Source organism: Sus scrofa, chromosome 3, assembly GCF_054392235.1.
Source record: "Sus scrofa isolate SSC_HxYL_T2T_F1_AM1 chromosome 3, Sscrofa_HxYL_maternal_Yorkshire_Landrace_v2.0, whole genome shotgun sequence".
NCBI lineage: Eukaryota > Metazoa > Chordata > Mammalia > Artiodactyla > Suidae > Sus > Sus scrofa.
In genome coordinates this window covers 26,567,478-26,582,449 of record NC_139385.1, presented here as the reverse complement: position 1 = coordinate 26,582,449, position 14,972 = coordinate 26,567,478, and the positions used below count along the sequence as shown (strand labels likewise).

The 14,972-nt window shown below is 47.7% G+C and overlaps 1 protein-coding gene and 1 pseudogene across 1 annotated transcript in view; one reads left to right on the top strand and one right to left on the bottom strand.

Moving 5' to 3' along the window:
- The window catches only part of LOC110258602 (uncharacterized), a 30,192-nt gene extending 24,836 nt beyond the window's left edge, over nt 1-5,356 (bottom strand). The window contains exons 1-3 of the mRNA XM_085020101.1: nt 5,303-5,356; nt 4,144-4,267; nt 275-782 (exon numbers count right to left, since the gene is read on the bottom strand). Of these exons, the coding sequence (XP_084876227.1) occupies nt 275-782; nt 4,144-4,267; nt 5,303-5,356 (686 nt within the window). The remainder of the gene's footprint in view (nt 1-274; nt 783-4,143; nt 4,268-5,302) is intronic.
- An 11-nt stretch (nt 5,357-5,367) lies between these two features.
- Nucleotides 5,368-8,403, top strand: LOC146404491 (thyroid receptor-interacting protein 11 pseudogene; annotated as a pseudogene).
- The last annotated feature ends 6,569 nt before the right edge of the window (nt 8,404-14,972 follow it).

Genomic DNA, 14,972 nt, shown 5'->3' with positions numbered 1-14,972 from the left:
AAGAACCTGCATTTCTCCTCCGGACCCCATCAAGGCCGCAGTTATGATTTGCTTCAAGTGTGTGTCCATGCCAAGTCCGCGTCTACCTTGTTCAGTGCCTTATCTCAGTCAAGGTATCCCCAGGCTTGCGCTGTGCCAGGCACACAACAAACGTTACACATTATTAGTTAAGTAAATGAGTTCCCGCTATGAGCAGGGGTTCACAGATGGCCCACAAAGGAATGCGTACCTTTTGGGTAAAAGCGCACTCCTCAGACACAGGCCCGCCTCTCACCTAGGCCCCAGCACCCAGGGGAAGCCGGCCCCTAACCCCACGCCGGGCAGGTACCGCTTGCACACAGAAGCATCTCCGCAAGAGCCGCGCACACCCTCGTCGTCCGCGTCCGGAGGGGAGGAAGAACAGGCGGTGAAAGACGGCCTCCTCAGGCTAGCGGCCATGGGAGTGGACGTTGCGAAGGGCTGCGTCCACCGGGGACATGGAAAAGGCTCGACGGATGCCTGGTGAAGAAGCAAGCCCCAGAGAAGGCAGGCGAGAGGAGCGGGGCTGTACCCGGCTCCGCTGGCGCGGCTCAGTGACGCCGCCCTCCACGGCTGCGCCAGCAAACTTCCAGCCTGACGCCGCCCTCCAAAACTGCGCCAGCAACCTTCCAGCGTCTCGGCTTCTCCACGGAGGGGCTCCTTGGACAATTTTCCCGCCCTCTCAGCCCAAGGAGGCGCCCATTGGAGAACTCCCTTGGCCCCGCCTACACAACCCGGAAGGTCAGGCGGCGAGGGGGCGGGACCTGAAATGGACGCAAGGGAGCACCGCAAGCCTTTCTGGGAATTGAAGTCCTAGCCCTTTGGGAAGCCAGCGGGTTACTCAGGGCAGGTTATGAACTTTTAGAAGTGTAATTAACTCAGGGCGGAAAAGCTGGCAGGATCCTCAGCGTTGGGGCAAAGGGCAGAGAAGCCATCCGGAAAAACAAGTACAGTGATAGATTCAGTAAGAGCTGGCTCATTCAGCAGGAAGAAGGCAGGGGACCTGCAGCCCAGCAGAAGAGGGCTTCCCAAACCTCTGCTGGGAGGACATATTATTTTCCCCAAACTGAATCCTTTGTGGATGACATTCTGTAAAATACAATAAAAGATGCTTTGCAGAGTTCCTGATGTGGCTCAACGGATGAAGAACTTGGTGGCTGCGGGTTTGATCACTGGCCTCACTCAGTAGGTGACAGATCCTCCATTGTCATAAGCCATGGCAAAAGTCACAGATGTTGTTAGGTTCTGGTGTGGCTGTGGCATATGCTTCAGCTGCAGCTCCAGTTAGACCCCCTAGCACAGGCACTTCCAGACACCACACCTGTGGTCATATGAAGAAAAAAAGGAAAAAAAATGATTTGATAGAAAAATAACATGGAAAAGACATGCAGAATACAATACTGACTTTTGGGGGGGGGGATTTTTTGATTTTTCCTTTTTTTTTTTCACCTTTTAAGGGCCTCACCCTCTGCATATGGAAGTTCCCAGGCTTTAGATTGAATTGTAGATACACCTCCTGGGCTTACACCACAGCCATAGCAATGCCAGATCCCAGCCTCATCTTTGACCTTTGCCACAGCTTATGCAATGCCAGATCCTGAACCCACTGAGCAAGGCCAGGGATCAAACCTATGTCCTCATGGATACTAATGGGATTCATTTTTTCTGAGCCATGTGAGCAACCCCAAGCCCAACTTAACTTTTTAGTAGATTCACCAGACATAAAATCCCTCTGTCCACTTGCAATAAAAGTGTCCAAATGCTACTCTCAAATGTCATTCTACAAATGGTCACCGTTGAGCAGCAGGCCTTCAAAACAGACAGACTCTGTCTTCCTGTCCCCCTTCAGTGTTTCCCAGCTCCTCTATCCCAGCTCCCCTGACTCCAGAGCTTAACAAGGTCAGTCATTAGGCCACCACTGGCTTGTGTCTCCCCTCCCCCTGTGATGCCACGTTACCCACACAGAGGCTCTAAGCCAGAACGGGTGGGAGTGAGGGGAACATGGTAAGAAGTGTGGCTTTCTTTGCTCTGACATCTGTTTGCCTGATTTCTGAGATCCCCAAATAGTATTTTTTCAAGTGCTCTCATGATGTCGAGTTCCATTTATTTATGTATTTATTTATTGCTTTTGAGGGTCACACCTGAGCATTCTGAAGTTCCCAGGCTAGGGGAGGAATCAGAGCTACAGCTGCCAGCCTACACCACAGCCACACCAACATGGGACCTGAGACATATCTGTGATTTACACCACAGCTCAAGTCCATGCCAGCTCTTAACCCACTGAGTGAGGCCAAGGATTGAACTCCAGTCCTCATGGATACTAGTCGGGTTCATTACCACTGAGTCATGATTAGAACTGCAATTTTGATTTTGCCTAAAATACTGAGTAGATTTCACTAAAGCCTCAAAAAAGTACATCTCCAAGAGGCACATCTAGATCAGATATTTTCACAGAAACCATTGTGTTTTCCTAAGTAGCAGTATAGGACATTGTATTTTTCTTAAGCTCATTAGTTCCAGTCTTAAGGAACTTGTACTCATTTTGGTTAGGGCACCTGCTTTTTTTTTTCCCAATAATAGAAAGGGAGGGAATTTCAAAGTCATTAATTTTCCTGGAAAGCCTCCAGATAAATGCTGACCCTGAAGAAGGGCAAAGTGTCGTCTTGCTCTCCTAGCACAGTGGGCTCTGAGGGATTACTTCCGGTGTCACCAAGTGATCGTTTGCTTCTCTGTTTCTAAGATATTTTGCTCACATCCACAGCGTCAGTCAGCTTATCAAGGTGTTTCTGCTAAAGACAGGATGCAACTGTCAAATTCTAAACCTTGGGGCTGGCATGGATACCACCTTCTGGAGCTTAAATTTCTCCTCTTCTCTCCCAAGTAGTTTAAGATTTTGAAATTACCTGGCTCAGAAACTTTTATATATATATAAACATGGTGCATGTCAGCCTGTCTCCCACCCCTGTTTGAGGCCACCCACCCCCAACACACCACTCCTCAGCCCTGTCCTTGAACTCACCAGGGCCCTAGTGGAGACATGAGGGTTGTTTCCACCTTTTGCTGCTACAACCAGGGTTCAAGTCAAAATCTTTGGGCACGTTTTTCTCTGTGTCTGTGGCAATATAACAGGACAAAAAGTTCTACCAGTGAAGGAACTGCTGACACAAGGAACATGTGCATTTGTCATGCGTACTATAATGCAAGGTTTTATTGTCCTCATAACAGTCTTCGGTAAGATTTGGTGATTTGCAGGGCTGGGTAATGGTTGTATGATGCAAAGCCCCTTTGGAGTCATTCTCTCATGGCTTTCCTCCACTGCACCATTAGGGTTCAAGGGCAGGTGTAATGACCCTCACAGGAAAGAAAACCTGGGGGTAATTAGTAGCAGAAGCCAAACACCAAGGTTCTGGTGTTTGCTTCCTGGGCTGGAAGTTTATGGCCGAAATTTTTCCTTACAGGTATCATACTGACTGCATTTTCCCTTCCTTCCTCCTTTCTCTCTTTCTTTCTCTCTTTCTATAGACTTTTCTTAGTCCTTCTATCAGCTTAGACACTTGACCATAATGGCTACATGCACTTCTCCAGATTTCTTGCAGACTTAGACCAAGAAAAATGGTATAGTGTAGAGGCATGTAGGCATAACTTGCCCTGCAGTAGCTATTCTGTCCCTCATCAGCTCACTGGATAAGAAGGTCTTTGTCCATCAGAGATCCCTGCTAGATGGGGCTGGAGAGTACAGAGAGCAGGTCCAGTCCAAGGAGGGCAATGCTCTGTGGGTCACTGGGGCCTCCAAATGTTGGGAGTGGGGAGGTGTGGCCCCTCTTCATCCAGAGGGTCTCAGGGACCAAGAAATGGCCCAGAGCCAGGTGCCCGGCCTTATCCTTTATCCCAGCCTGGGACCCTCTGGCTCAGTGAACTCCCCTGCCCACATTCTGGTTGGCCAGCAGCTTCATGTGGTGGAAATGCTTCTTCTTGGCTGAGGCCCACCAGGCCTCTGCTGTGCAGAATAGGGGCATGCGGGAGGTGGGGTTAGTGCCTGGATCTCCTACATCAATCACTGGCCAAGGTGGCAGTGGGGGCTCCCCAGCACATGGTCCAAACCTTGTCAGTTCATTTGCAGCTCACCTCTTGCACTGACCATCTGACCAGGAGAAACTGGCACTGTGAGGCCACTAGCCAGGCTACTGCAAGCCCGGCCCTCACCCTGGAGCCTCTCAATCCCCCCATTAGGTTTGCTTGACTCCCGGAGCTTAGAGGATCAAAGCCCAATGGGCCACTCACTAGATGACCTCCATATCCTTTCACGCAGCAATCACCTGTTCCAGTGATATTTAACTCACTTCCCAGATGACATCTCAAACACAAAGTGAAAAAAGCAGACACTAATATGTAGATAGTGGGAAACCCGTACATGATGCCCAAGAACCGCCAAAACTCCTCTGTGGGAGTAGACACCCAAGTAGGGTCAGATGGGGGAGGAGGTCAGACTTGGAAGTGGAGAGGCGCTTTTGGGTGATGGAAAGAGTCAATGTCTTTATAAGGGTCCACACTGATGCGCAGGTGTAGACTTCTGTCAAAATGCACTGACTTTACTCTTTACAGGGATGCAGGTCACTGTGTGCCTTTTACATTGACTTAAAAAACGCTGTGGTGTGAGACTCACAAGCTGCAGGACAGGGAGGGCCATATGATTCTACTTAGTAAAAAAGGGAAAGGCAGCATGTCTGGGAATTAATAGCTACAGAGTATACTGTATAAAATAGAGAAACAACAAGTTCCTACTCTACAGAACAGGGAACTATACTCAGTAGTAACCTGTAAGAGAAAATACCCTGAAACAGGATTTCTACCTGAGTGTGTGGGGATATATATCTATGTATAGAACACAAATCACATTTCTGTACACCTGAAACTAACACAACATTCTAAATCAACTGGACTCCTGTTTTATCTAATTAAGTAAAACTTAAAAAAACAAAGGCAAGGAGTATTTTCTGTGAACACACACTCAGAGATGGTGCCTTCATCAGGGCTGGGATGCTGGCTGCAGGTCCAGGGAATCCAAGCAGCACAGTGGCACCTGGAAAATCACACAGGTGGGGAAAAGGCCCAGGCCCTGGGCTAGAAAGTCATGGGGGTGAGCCCGGGGGCAGGGGTCGGGGGGGGACAGGTCCCTGGAGTCAGGCCCTTGATGAGGTCTCAGGCCAGAACCTTGTTGCCTAGAAACCACTCATTGTGACTGGATTCTTAGCCTTGCTCTGGCAACAGTGCAGGGACATTTTGCGGGACTGTCCGACAGCACGGGACACTTCGTATGAGTGGACCAGGTCTGTTCCATGACTCGCTGTAATGGCCACCTTGTTTGGGACCCTTGGCTCCAGCTTAGGGAGGAGTTCCCTGGGGCAGCTGGGTGGTAGTGTGGCCTCCCTCACAGGCCACATCTTAAATGCGACAAAAGTGGTGTTGGGCAAGGGAAGTGAGCGGGGACCTCAAGACGTACCTCAATCCATGAAGAAGGAAGGTACGTCTTCTTCCTTGAAATCGGGGGATGAGGGGAAAGAGGGTGCTATTGTAAGTGTCGAGAACAAGGTTCTTCCACAGACAACATCATGGAAAGACATAGCCAAAGATCAGCCAGCACAGTCTGCTGCTGACAATGAGATCATAACATTAGGCAGTTTTAATAAGAACAATAGCGCTATGGAAGAGAACTTGAACCCTGAAAAATCAGCCCAAGGTATCGACTTGGAGATACAATGTCTTCGGAGGAACTTATCCTCTGATGCCTCCAGCCAAGAGAACACACAGGTTCATCTCCAAGTACAAGCATGTGCTTGGGAAAGAGACCAAATCTTAGCTGTTTTAGAGGAGAAAACTCGGGAAAACAGCAACCTGAAGAGAGAAAACTTCCACATGATGGATGTACTTGTTGCCAAAGAAGTAGACCTGGTCAGACTTCAAGAGGCAAATACAAAACTCTGCACTCATTTTGAGAGCAGTGGTCAGGACATGTTTCAAGATACGCTTCAGCATTTATCCCACCTCATTCGAGAAAAAGACATTGAAATCGATGCTTTAAATCAGAAATGTCAGACGTTGCTGACAATCCTGCAAACCTCCAAGGACGGGGATGAGGTGACCAGAGTTGGTAGGAGTCAGGTGGAGGAGCTGCTACGGCAACGGGATCAGTTCCAACAACAAGTGAAAAGGATGCAAGAGTGGAAAGAGCACGTGATGACCTCGGTGCAGAATATGCAGCAGGAGGCAACCCATCTCCAGAGAGAGCTGCAACAACTTCACGTGCAGGATTTAATTCACAAGGATAAGAATGCTAAACAACAAGCCAGGTACACGGACCCGATCCAAGACTGGGAAGGCAATGAAATCAGACTGAAAAACATGGGGAAGCAAGTAGCACAACTTCAGCTCAGCCTAGAGCAGCTCTGCCATTCCAGAGATCTTTCTGTAGGGGTGTTTGACTTTATTGTACCACAGCCCTCCACCCAATTTCTCCCTTCCGAGTCAGCTGACTCTCTCAAGGACAGGAAATCCGGTGTGTTGACTGAGTCTTCTCAATTGCTCGAACAAGACGGAGGAGACTTAGGAAAAGTATTGGAGGAGAAAGATGCCATGATTAGAACCCTCCAGGAAGATAAGCAGAGACTGTCTGATTCCATTGCAGCCAGTGCCGACCTCGAAAGGAAACGACGAGAAGAGACAGATTCAGAAATGAAGCAGCTCTGGAATAAACAGGATGAATTCCAAACTTTACTGAAGGAAAAAGAGCTCATCATCCAAGCAAAAACCAATGATGTCCTTTCTTTAAGCGACAGGTTCACGAGTGAAGTGCATGAAAATGAACTTTTGAGGCAGGCCGTGATCAACCTCAGGGAAAGGGTTGTCCATTTGGAAGCCGATGTGTGTACACTACAAGAGGAAAAGGAAAAAAGAGTAGAAAAGTGTAAGGAGAGGGAAATGGAAACTCAAGCACTGCAAGAGACCAATGTGCAGCTCTCCATGATGCTGAGAGAAAAGGACTCAGAGATTGTCACCATCAAGGAGAAGGCCCTTGCTCTGGAGCATCTCCTGAAAGAGCAAGAGCATGGCAACACAGAGCAACTGAGCCAGATTTTAAATGCCCTGACAGCCACACAGGAGAAGACCATTTTGACTCAAAGAGAAAGAGACGAAGCCACATTGCTGTTGAAAAGGAAACAAATAGAGAATTCTGCCCTCCAGAGCCAGGTTCAACATTTTCATGAAAAAGAACTCAGTTTCAAGAAGGACCTGGAGAGGTTGCATCACCAGGCTGCCCACTCAGAAGAGTCCTATAAACTCCAAACATTGATGGCCGAGGAGAGAGCCGCTCAACTGGGTATGAGAGTCAGCACCTTGGAGGAAAAGCTCCTTCTGTCCTCCAGGGCCCTGGAAGAGGCCAGCCAGCAAGCGAGCTGGCAGAGAGAATCCCTGAAGGAGCAACTGCATGTCATCTGCAAGCAGAGCGAGGACACTCGGCTGCAGCTTTCTCTCTCCCAACAGCAAGAGAAGCAGGCTGTACAAGCACTAGCGAACATGAAGACGGTCCTGGCTGAATGGATGGCAAAGGCAGACCACCTCGAAGGCCAACTCCTATCAGCTCACAAACTTCAGGAGAAAGCACAGGCAGCTTTGCATGGGAAGGAAGACCAAATTAAAGATCTGAAGAAGCAAACTGCTGTCCAACAGGAAGTGCTGGATGACCTCCAAGAGAAACTGATGAACTTAAGAAGTGACGCAGAAGGCAAAGTCGATAAAAGCCTCATGAAGAATCTCTTCATGGGCTATTTTCAAACACCCAAACCACAGCGCCCTGAAGTGTTCCAAATAATTGGAAGCACTCTGGGCATCGAAAGGGAAGCCATGCAGGTGCTTCTGAATGAAGAGCAAGTCAGTGGTCCCAGATGGATGACCAGGTGGCTGGGATCCAAAAGTAGCCCTGGGACACCTCTGGAACCAAATCAGCAATCAGCAATGCCCAAGATGTCATTCTCAGAACTTTTTGTTAAATATCTGGACACAGAATCTCATCACACTTTGCCACTACTCAAACCCTCTGCTTCTGGTGTGAAACCTTCAAATGCAGCAGGAAGGAAACAAACAGCTCAGAACATCCAACTCCATCTTCAAACTACCTTTGGATCCACACCCAAAAAACCAGAGGTGAAAGTTGGCTCTCTGTCTCTTTCTCTGGTTAACCCTCCAGGACCTGAGCCTGGTGGGTCCGGGCATCTTCTTTTAAATGCTATTACCGATGTGGTGCCCACATACCCACCTTTGCTGCTGCCACCTGGCAAGAATGCTGGAGCTGGGTTGAAAGACCTTTCCAAGCAACGGATGGTTCTCTAGCCAGAGAGGAAGACAGCCCTTCAAAGAAACCACAACATGGCCTTTTAGAAAAGCCATGCACTGTTCCCCCCCCCTTCAGTTTTTCTCTGTTAAATAAACATAAATTCCTTCAAAAAGTGTGTTTTAAGGACTTCGACACCGTCACCCCAATTAACACAGTGGGTATTTATTTCTTTATTCATTTATTTTGGCATTTAGGGCCACACCCAAAGTGTATGGATGTTCCCAGGCCAGGGGTCTAATCAGAGCTACCGCTGCCGGCCTATGCCACAGCACAGCAACATGGGATGTGAGCTGGGTCTGAGCCCTACACCACAGCGGACAGCAACGCTGGATCTCTTAACCCACTGAGCGAGGCCAGAGATCACACCTGCATCCTCCTGGGTACTGGTTGGGTTTGTTACCACTGAGCTACAGCAGGAACTCCCCATACAGTGGTTTCTTCTTCTGTGAGAGGGTGATGGTGGGATTCGAGGCTGTGAGCAAAGGGTACTTCCCATAGCATTTCTAATCCTATAATTTTGTGTTTGGACTGCACCCAGGCCAGAGAGCTCATCCATGCCACCCACTGCAATGACAACGCAAGTTCCTTAACTTGCTGAGCCACCAGGGAACTCCATGCCTTCATTGTTTAAAACGGGTAGGTATTGACGTATACCATAGGGAATAAAAACTCTAACTTGTGTTAATGTTTCAAATGATAAAATACACACGTGTGCACTCCTTGTACAAGAAGAGATGAAAAGCACAAGGTACAAGATGGGTGCTGGAAACTATCCATTCAGCCTTTTTCCAAGACCTCATTCCATTTATTTTCCATCCTGCTTTTAGCCTCTTTCCTAGATGGAAGAGTCTGCCCACATCTCTACGAGCAAACATTTCTCATTCTCCTCCTTCAGCCCCCTCCTTCTCTCCACCTTTCACAGCTAAGCTTCTGAAAATCTTCTTTATGCCTTGTCACCAGCACCCCTGTCATTCACGTCTTATGAGAGCTCCCCCAAATATTCTCTCATTAATGTCTTGGGCATTTTCTAAAGCATTCAAGATTAGTCTTTTCATTAAAATCTCTGCAGTGTCTGGTCAATGTTCATCACATTGTCATTCTTTAGAATTCCCTCCCTTGTCCCTCTTATGGGGATGCCCCTCCAGAGGCTCCCTTCCTAACATCTGACCCTTCTTTCTCAGCTTTCTCTGAGATGTCTTTGGACCCCTTCATAATGGATATGTTCTCTCAGGGGCCATGGTCTGATATGTGTCTTCTCCTGCACCCTGTGGTCTCAGGGGAAGCTCCTCCACTCCCCTGACTTGACTTTCACCTGGATGCCAATGACCTGAATGCCCACCTCCCACCTCACCCTTCCCCTGACTCCACACTGATTTATCAGAGTGTCTTCTGGATGCTCTACCAGGTTCTCCTCAGGTTTCTCAAAATCCCATGGCCTAAGGGAGCTCAGGACCCTCCCTTGGAACTTGCTTCCTCCTCCTTCATCCTTTTGTCATCTCAAAACCTCTGTCCATCTTGTCACCCAAGCAAGAGCCCTCAGACCCATAATGGCTCTCTCTCTCCCCCATTCTATATCCCATCAACCATCAAGTCCACTTCATTTCCTTCCCTTCCTGCCTCTTCCATGGACCAGAAGAGTGGACTCCTCCCTGCTCTGGCTCGTTCCATCCCTGGGCTTCCCTGGGTCCACATTGCTCACTGCTATGAGAGTGAAACTGCTCACATGAAGATCTGATGTTACTTCCCTGCTTGGAGTGGTTGTCGGGTCCCCACTGCCTCAAGTCCAAACTTGAATCCAGTAACCAGGACTTTTGGAGCCTTTCTGCCTGCTTGTCATCCCCACACAGCCCACCCTCCGGCCACATGTGACTTCTCACAAACTCAAACAGACTCTTACCCCAATAATTGCCAGTTGAATCATATCAGGACCATGCCTTCCAAAAAGTGAGGATCAGGAATGTGTAATTTCCCTCCTCTTCACCTATTGGGGCAGGAGGATTTCCACACAAAACTTCTGGGGAGGGCCAAACACTAAATGGATGAACCCCATAGCATTTTCATAGTCCAGGGGAGGACATGGTGACACTAGCCTGGGTCACATGGAGTTTTCCCTTGGGCCTGGAGTGAACAAGCAGGTCCTGGAGTGGACAGACTTTGGAGTCATAAGACAGTGGAGGTGACTCTGGTTCCCAGCAGGAGGGCGTGGTTGGCTTGTTTGAATAATTTCCCAATCTGGCAGGGAATTGGTGGTCCTACTTGGGGACTTGGGGATAAGTTGTGCCTTGTCTCTGGGATACAGAGGGTGGTTGGACTAGGGGCCCTTACCTGTGGGAGCAGAGGGAGGGAGTTTTGGCCATTTGAGGCCCTCTGCTTTTACTAAGTGTCAAGGAAAGACTTCCTTTTGAATCTGGATTTCAGGGGTTATACCCCAAAGACTCTGAGATACCTTGACACCAATGTGAACCTTGGTGATGATACAGCCTATAGGCAGGAGGTGAAGTCCTGCCCCAAGCAGCGAAGCTGGCACTTGACCAAGAGGGAGAGGGGGTCCTCAACCACATGAAGTGTCTGAGCCCTAAGTGATGTTCACTCTGTGTATTCCAGAGGGTCTGGGGGAGGGCTGACATCATCAGGCTCAGTGGCACCTGACCATGGACTGAAGACATGGGAAGCCAGGCCACCTACAGCTAGGATGTGCCAGAGGACCTTGATTCAGCTCTATCCTCTAGCAAGAAGTCCTTAACACCACACTTGCGGGGTGTGGCTTCCATGACTCAAGGAATACTGGGCAGCTGGGTATTGGAAGCTCAGGATCTGTGAGAGACTCTATTTCTAGCAAAGCCCAGGGCATGGCCAGCAATTCCTGCTCTGTTGGTATGTAATGCAGGGCCAAGAGGGGCAGATTCTTGCATGAGTAGCCCATGGACATTGGATGGACATCACAGGTGGTCCAGAGAATCCAGGAAGCAGGAGAGGAAGCTGTTAATACCTCTTCATGGAAGGCATCTCCAAAGCCACTAAGAGGAGCCCCTGTTGATTTCAATCTAGGTGGATTCCAGGGCCAATTGTCAGAGAGGGCCCACCCAAGGGGGGCTAATTTAAAGTAATAGCATAGGAGTTCCCATTGTGCCCATGTGAGCCATGAACCTGACATAGTCTCCTTGAGAATGTGGGTTTAATCCCTGGACATGCTTAGTGGGTTATGCATCTGGTATTGCTTCAAGGTGCAGAGTAGGCTGCAGATGCAGCTTGTATATAGTGTCACTATGACGGTGCCATGAGATGTCAGCCACACGTGACACAGGCAAGGTCACTAACTTGCCTTCACTGCAGTGGTTCAGGAAGCAACCAGGGGGCCATTCTTCAGTCTTCTTGGGTTTGTGACCTCCTGCCTTTGCAGGAACAGCATGAGGGGTCACTTCCAGGACTGTGTTGGGGGTACCTTCCTAAAGAGAGTCCACCTGCTTACCCCATGCAGCCAGTGATGGAGATCAGGATAGATGCAGTGACCAAAGTCCTAGCGTCACACCTGGGAAATGGAACTCAAGCACCCATGACTTAGGATGTTGGGTTGTCACTGGTCTCAGGCAGGATCCTCAGGGGACCTCCTGTTAGACACAAGGCACACTGATGTCACCTTGCTTTGGGACAAAGTGAATTGAGAGAAGCTTCTGGAGTTCCCAGGAGTTTCAGTGGATTCAGAATCAGTCATTGTCACTGCAGTGGCTTTGGTCACTGCTGTGGTGGGGGTTCCATCTCTGGCCCAGGAATTTCCATGTGCTGCAGGCCTGGCCAAACAGAACAAAACAGCATAGGTTTTGCTCAGTTGGCAAGAATGAGCTATTTGGGTGGGACAGATGGCAACAGCCATTGGAGGCAAGAGATCATGAGCTAAATCCCAAGCTGGCCAGCAAATGGCACTCACATCCCAGATAGTAACACCTGCACTGCAAACCCAATAACTAGCAAAAGAGCTGGTAGTTAAAGCTGACCATGTGTCCTCAATTGAGGTCAGGGCATCCTGTTTGTGATGCCAATTGCTTTCCTCATATCTCCTTCAGTCTATCAGAGAGAGATTCCGACTTAGAGTTGTGGGGTCAGCTGAACACCGGACCCTCGACACCAAAAGATGGGATGGACAGCAGCTTACAAGTCACATGGACTCACAGCCCAGGGGAGGACACTACACAGCTCTCAATACTGAAACTTATCTTCAGCCTTTATAGTTTAAGAAGGTATTAAAAAATCTTCCCAGAATGAATCATTGAGTTCAGTTATGTCAGAGGATACACAGTAAACACAAAATCAACTGTATTTCCAGGTGCTAGCAATGAACACATGGGCACCAAAATTTAAAATACATTTACAATCACTAATGAAAGTACTTAACTGAAAATCTAACAAACTTGTCTAGGACTCATATACTAGAAAAGTTACCACACTGATAAATCAAAAAGCTCTGTAAATGCCAAGACTAAATAGAATCAAGATGTCAATTCTCCCCAAATTGATAGATTTAATGAAATTCTTATCAAACCCAATAACTGTATTTTTTTTTTGGCCACCCTGCCACAAATTGAGTTCCAGACCAGGGATCAGATATAAGTACCAGTCACAACCTAAGCCACAGCTGCGGCAACACCAGGCTGGGTATTGAACCCGCATCCCAGCACTCTCAAAAGGCCACCATTCTCATTTCACCACAGAGAGGACTCCACAACCCAGTAAGATTTTTTGGGGGTTTTTGGTTGATATAGACAAGATTATTGTAACATTTATATGGAAACAGAGGGGAACTAGAATCCCTCAATTTTGAAAAAAGTAAAAAAGGGGCCAAGATCAGTCTGCTAAGGGCATGGAGATGAGGATTCTTCTTGATAAATTCTGGCTGCTGTGATAGGAGAAAGAAATACCAAATGGTCAAAGCAGCAAATGTCCAGTTTAACCTCTCAAAGGGACATTTCATGGTTTAAAGCCAAGATCTTGGCTTCAATGTGAATCAAACTTTAGCAGGAATTTTAATCTGGTTTCTCTTTTCCTGACTTTATCAGAGGATGCAGATTAGAGTTTATCAAGAAGAATCTCTGTCTCCATGCCCTTGGTAGACTGACTTGGGCCAGTTTTTTACTTTTTTCAAAATTGAGGGATTCTAGTTCCCCTATATTTCCATAGAAATGTTACCATAATCTTGTCTATATTGACAATCTTGTCTATATAGACCTTTCTCTGTCTGGGACATGGTTCATGGCTACCCCGAGGGCAGTCTCATAGTTGGAGGCATTACACAGCTTGAGATGGTGAAGGTGACCATTTCCAGACTCCACTGCTTTATCATAAAGTTCCAGCCCTTTGACCAGGAGCCTAAATGGCAAGAGCTGGCCTGGTACAATTCCGGAACCTCAGCCTTCCCCACTGTCATTTCTATTTTGGGTATCAATGAGGGCTTGTTCCTCCACTGAAGACTCAGCCAGCATCTGATACCTGAACTTGACCCAAGCTATGTGTACTGGGTTTTCATCATCCTTCCTTTATCTTGCTTGTGTGTGTGAGAGACCCTTGCTTCTTAAACTTTGAGTACCTCCATTCCTTGCTCCTAACAGATAATGACATGCAGAACACAAACACATTTAAGAATTTTATTTAGAAACAGTTTTTTAATAAGTCTAGTACAAAGTCTATGGAATGACCTTCTTGAATATGCATATGAGTGAAACAAACCCATGGGAACCTACCTCAGCTTGAGAAATTATGGACCTGTCTATGGACTTCTTCCCCATTCTCTTTCCCTCCAGTGTCCTACCCTCTCCAGTCCCTAAGGTGCACAAATAGCCTCACTTCTTGTTTTCCCCCTCCTTCCTTTCTGTTGCATTATTAATCAAAGATAATTTTAAAATAAAATTTATTTATGCCATATGTGTTTTTCTAAATAACATTGTTTTGCTTGGATTTCCCCCCTCATATCTTTACTAGTCTATTTTATGACCATGTGTGTTTTCTAAGTAACATTAGTTCTGCTTAATTGAATGTTACAATAAAAGTTCTCTCTCTTCTTGCACTCAGTATCATATTTTTGAACTTCCACTACTGATGGTTTTAAGCGGTTGCTTGAGTTCATTCATTTCACTGCCACATTGTTTCCTATTGTATACCTTTCCCACACATTCCTTTCTTCACATTTTCAAGGCGATTTAGTGTGCAAAGCTCTTCCCCTAGTTCCTGCCACAGACTCAGAGCTCAATAAATACTTGTTCCATTGCTGAATGAGACGGAGCCACAACTGGCTATACCACTGACACTTGTTTTTCCGGATGACTTCTCTGTCCTTCGCCCTAATGCTGAGGATCCTGCCAGCTCTTCAGTCCTGAGTTAATTAAATCCAAGACCTACAGCAAGAAACCAGGTGGTCTCCCAAAGCACCTAGGAACACAATTCCCAGAAGGACTTGCGGGGTCAAGTGAGTCAGTTTCAGTTGACGCCCTGCCCCTCACAGGGAGCGGTCAGTGTGGGGCGGGGCCAAAGGTATTCTCCAATGGGCACCTCTGCCGGCTGAGGGGGCGGGGAAACT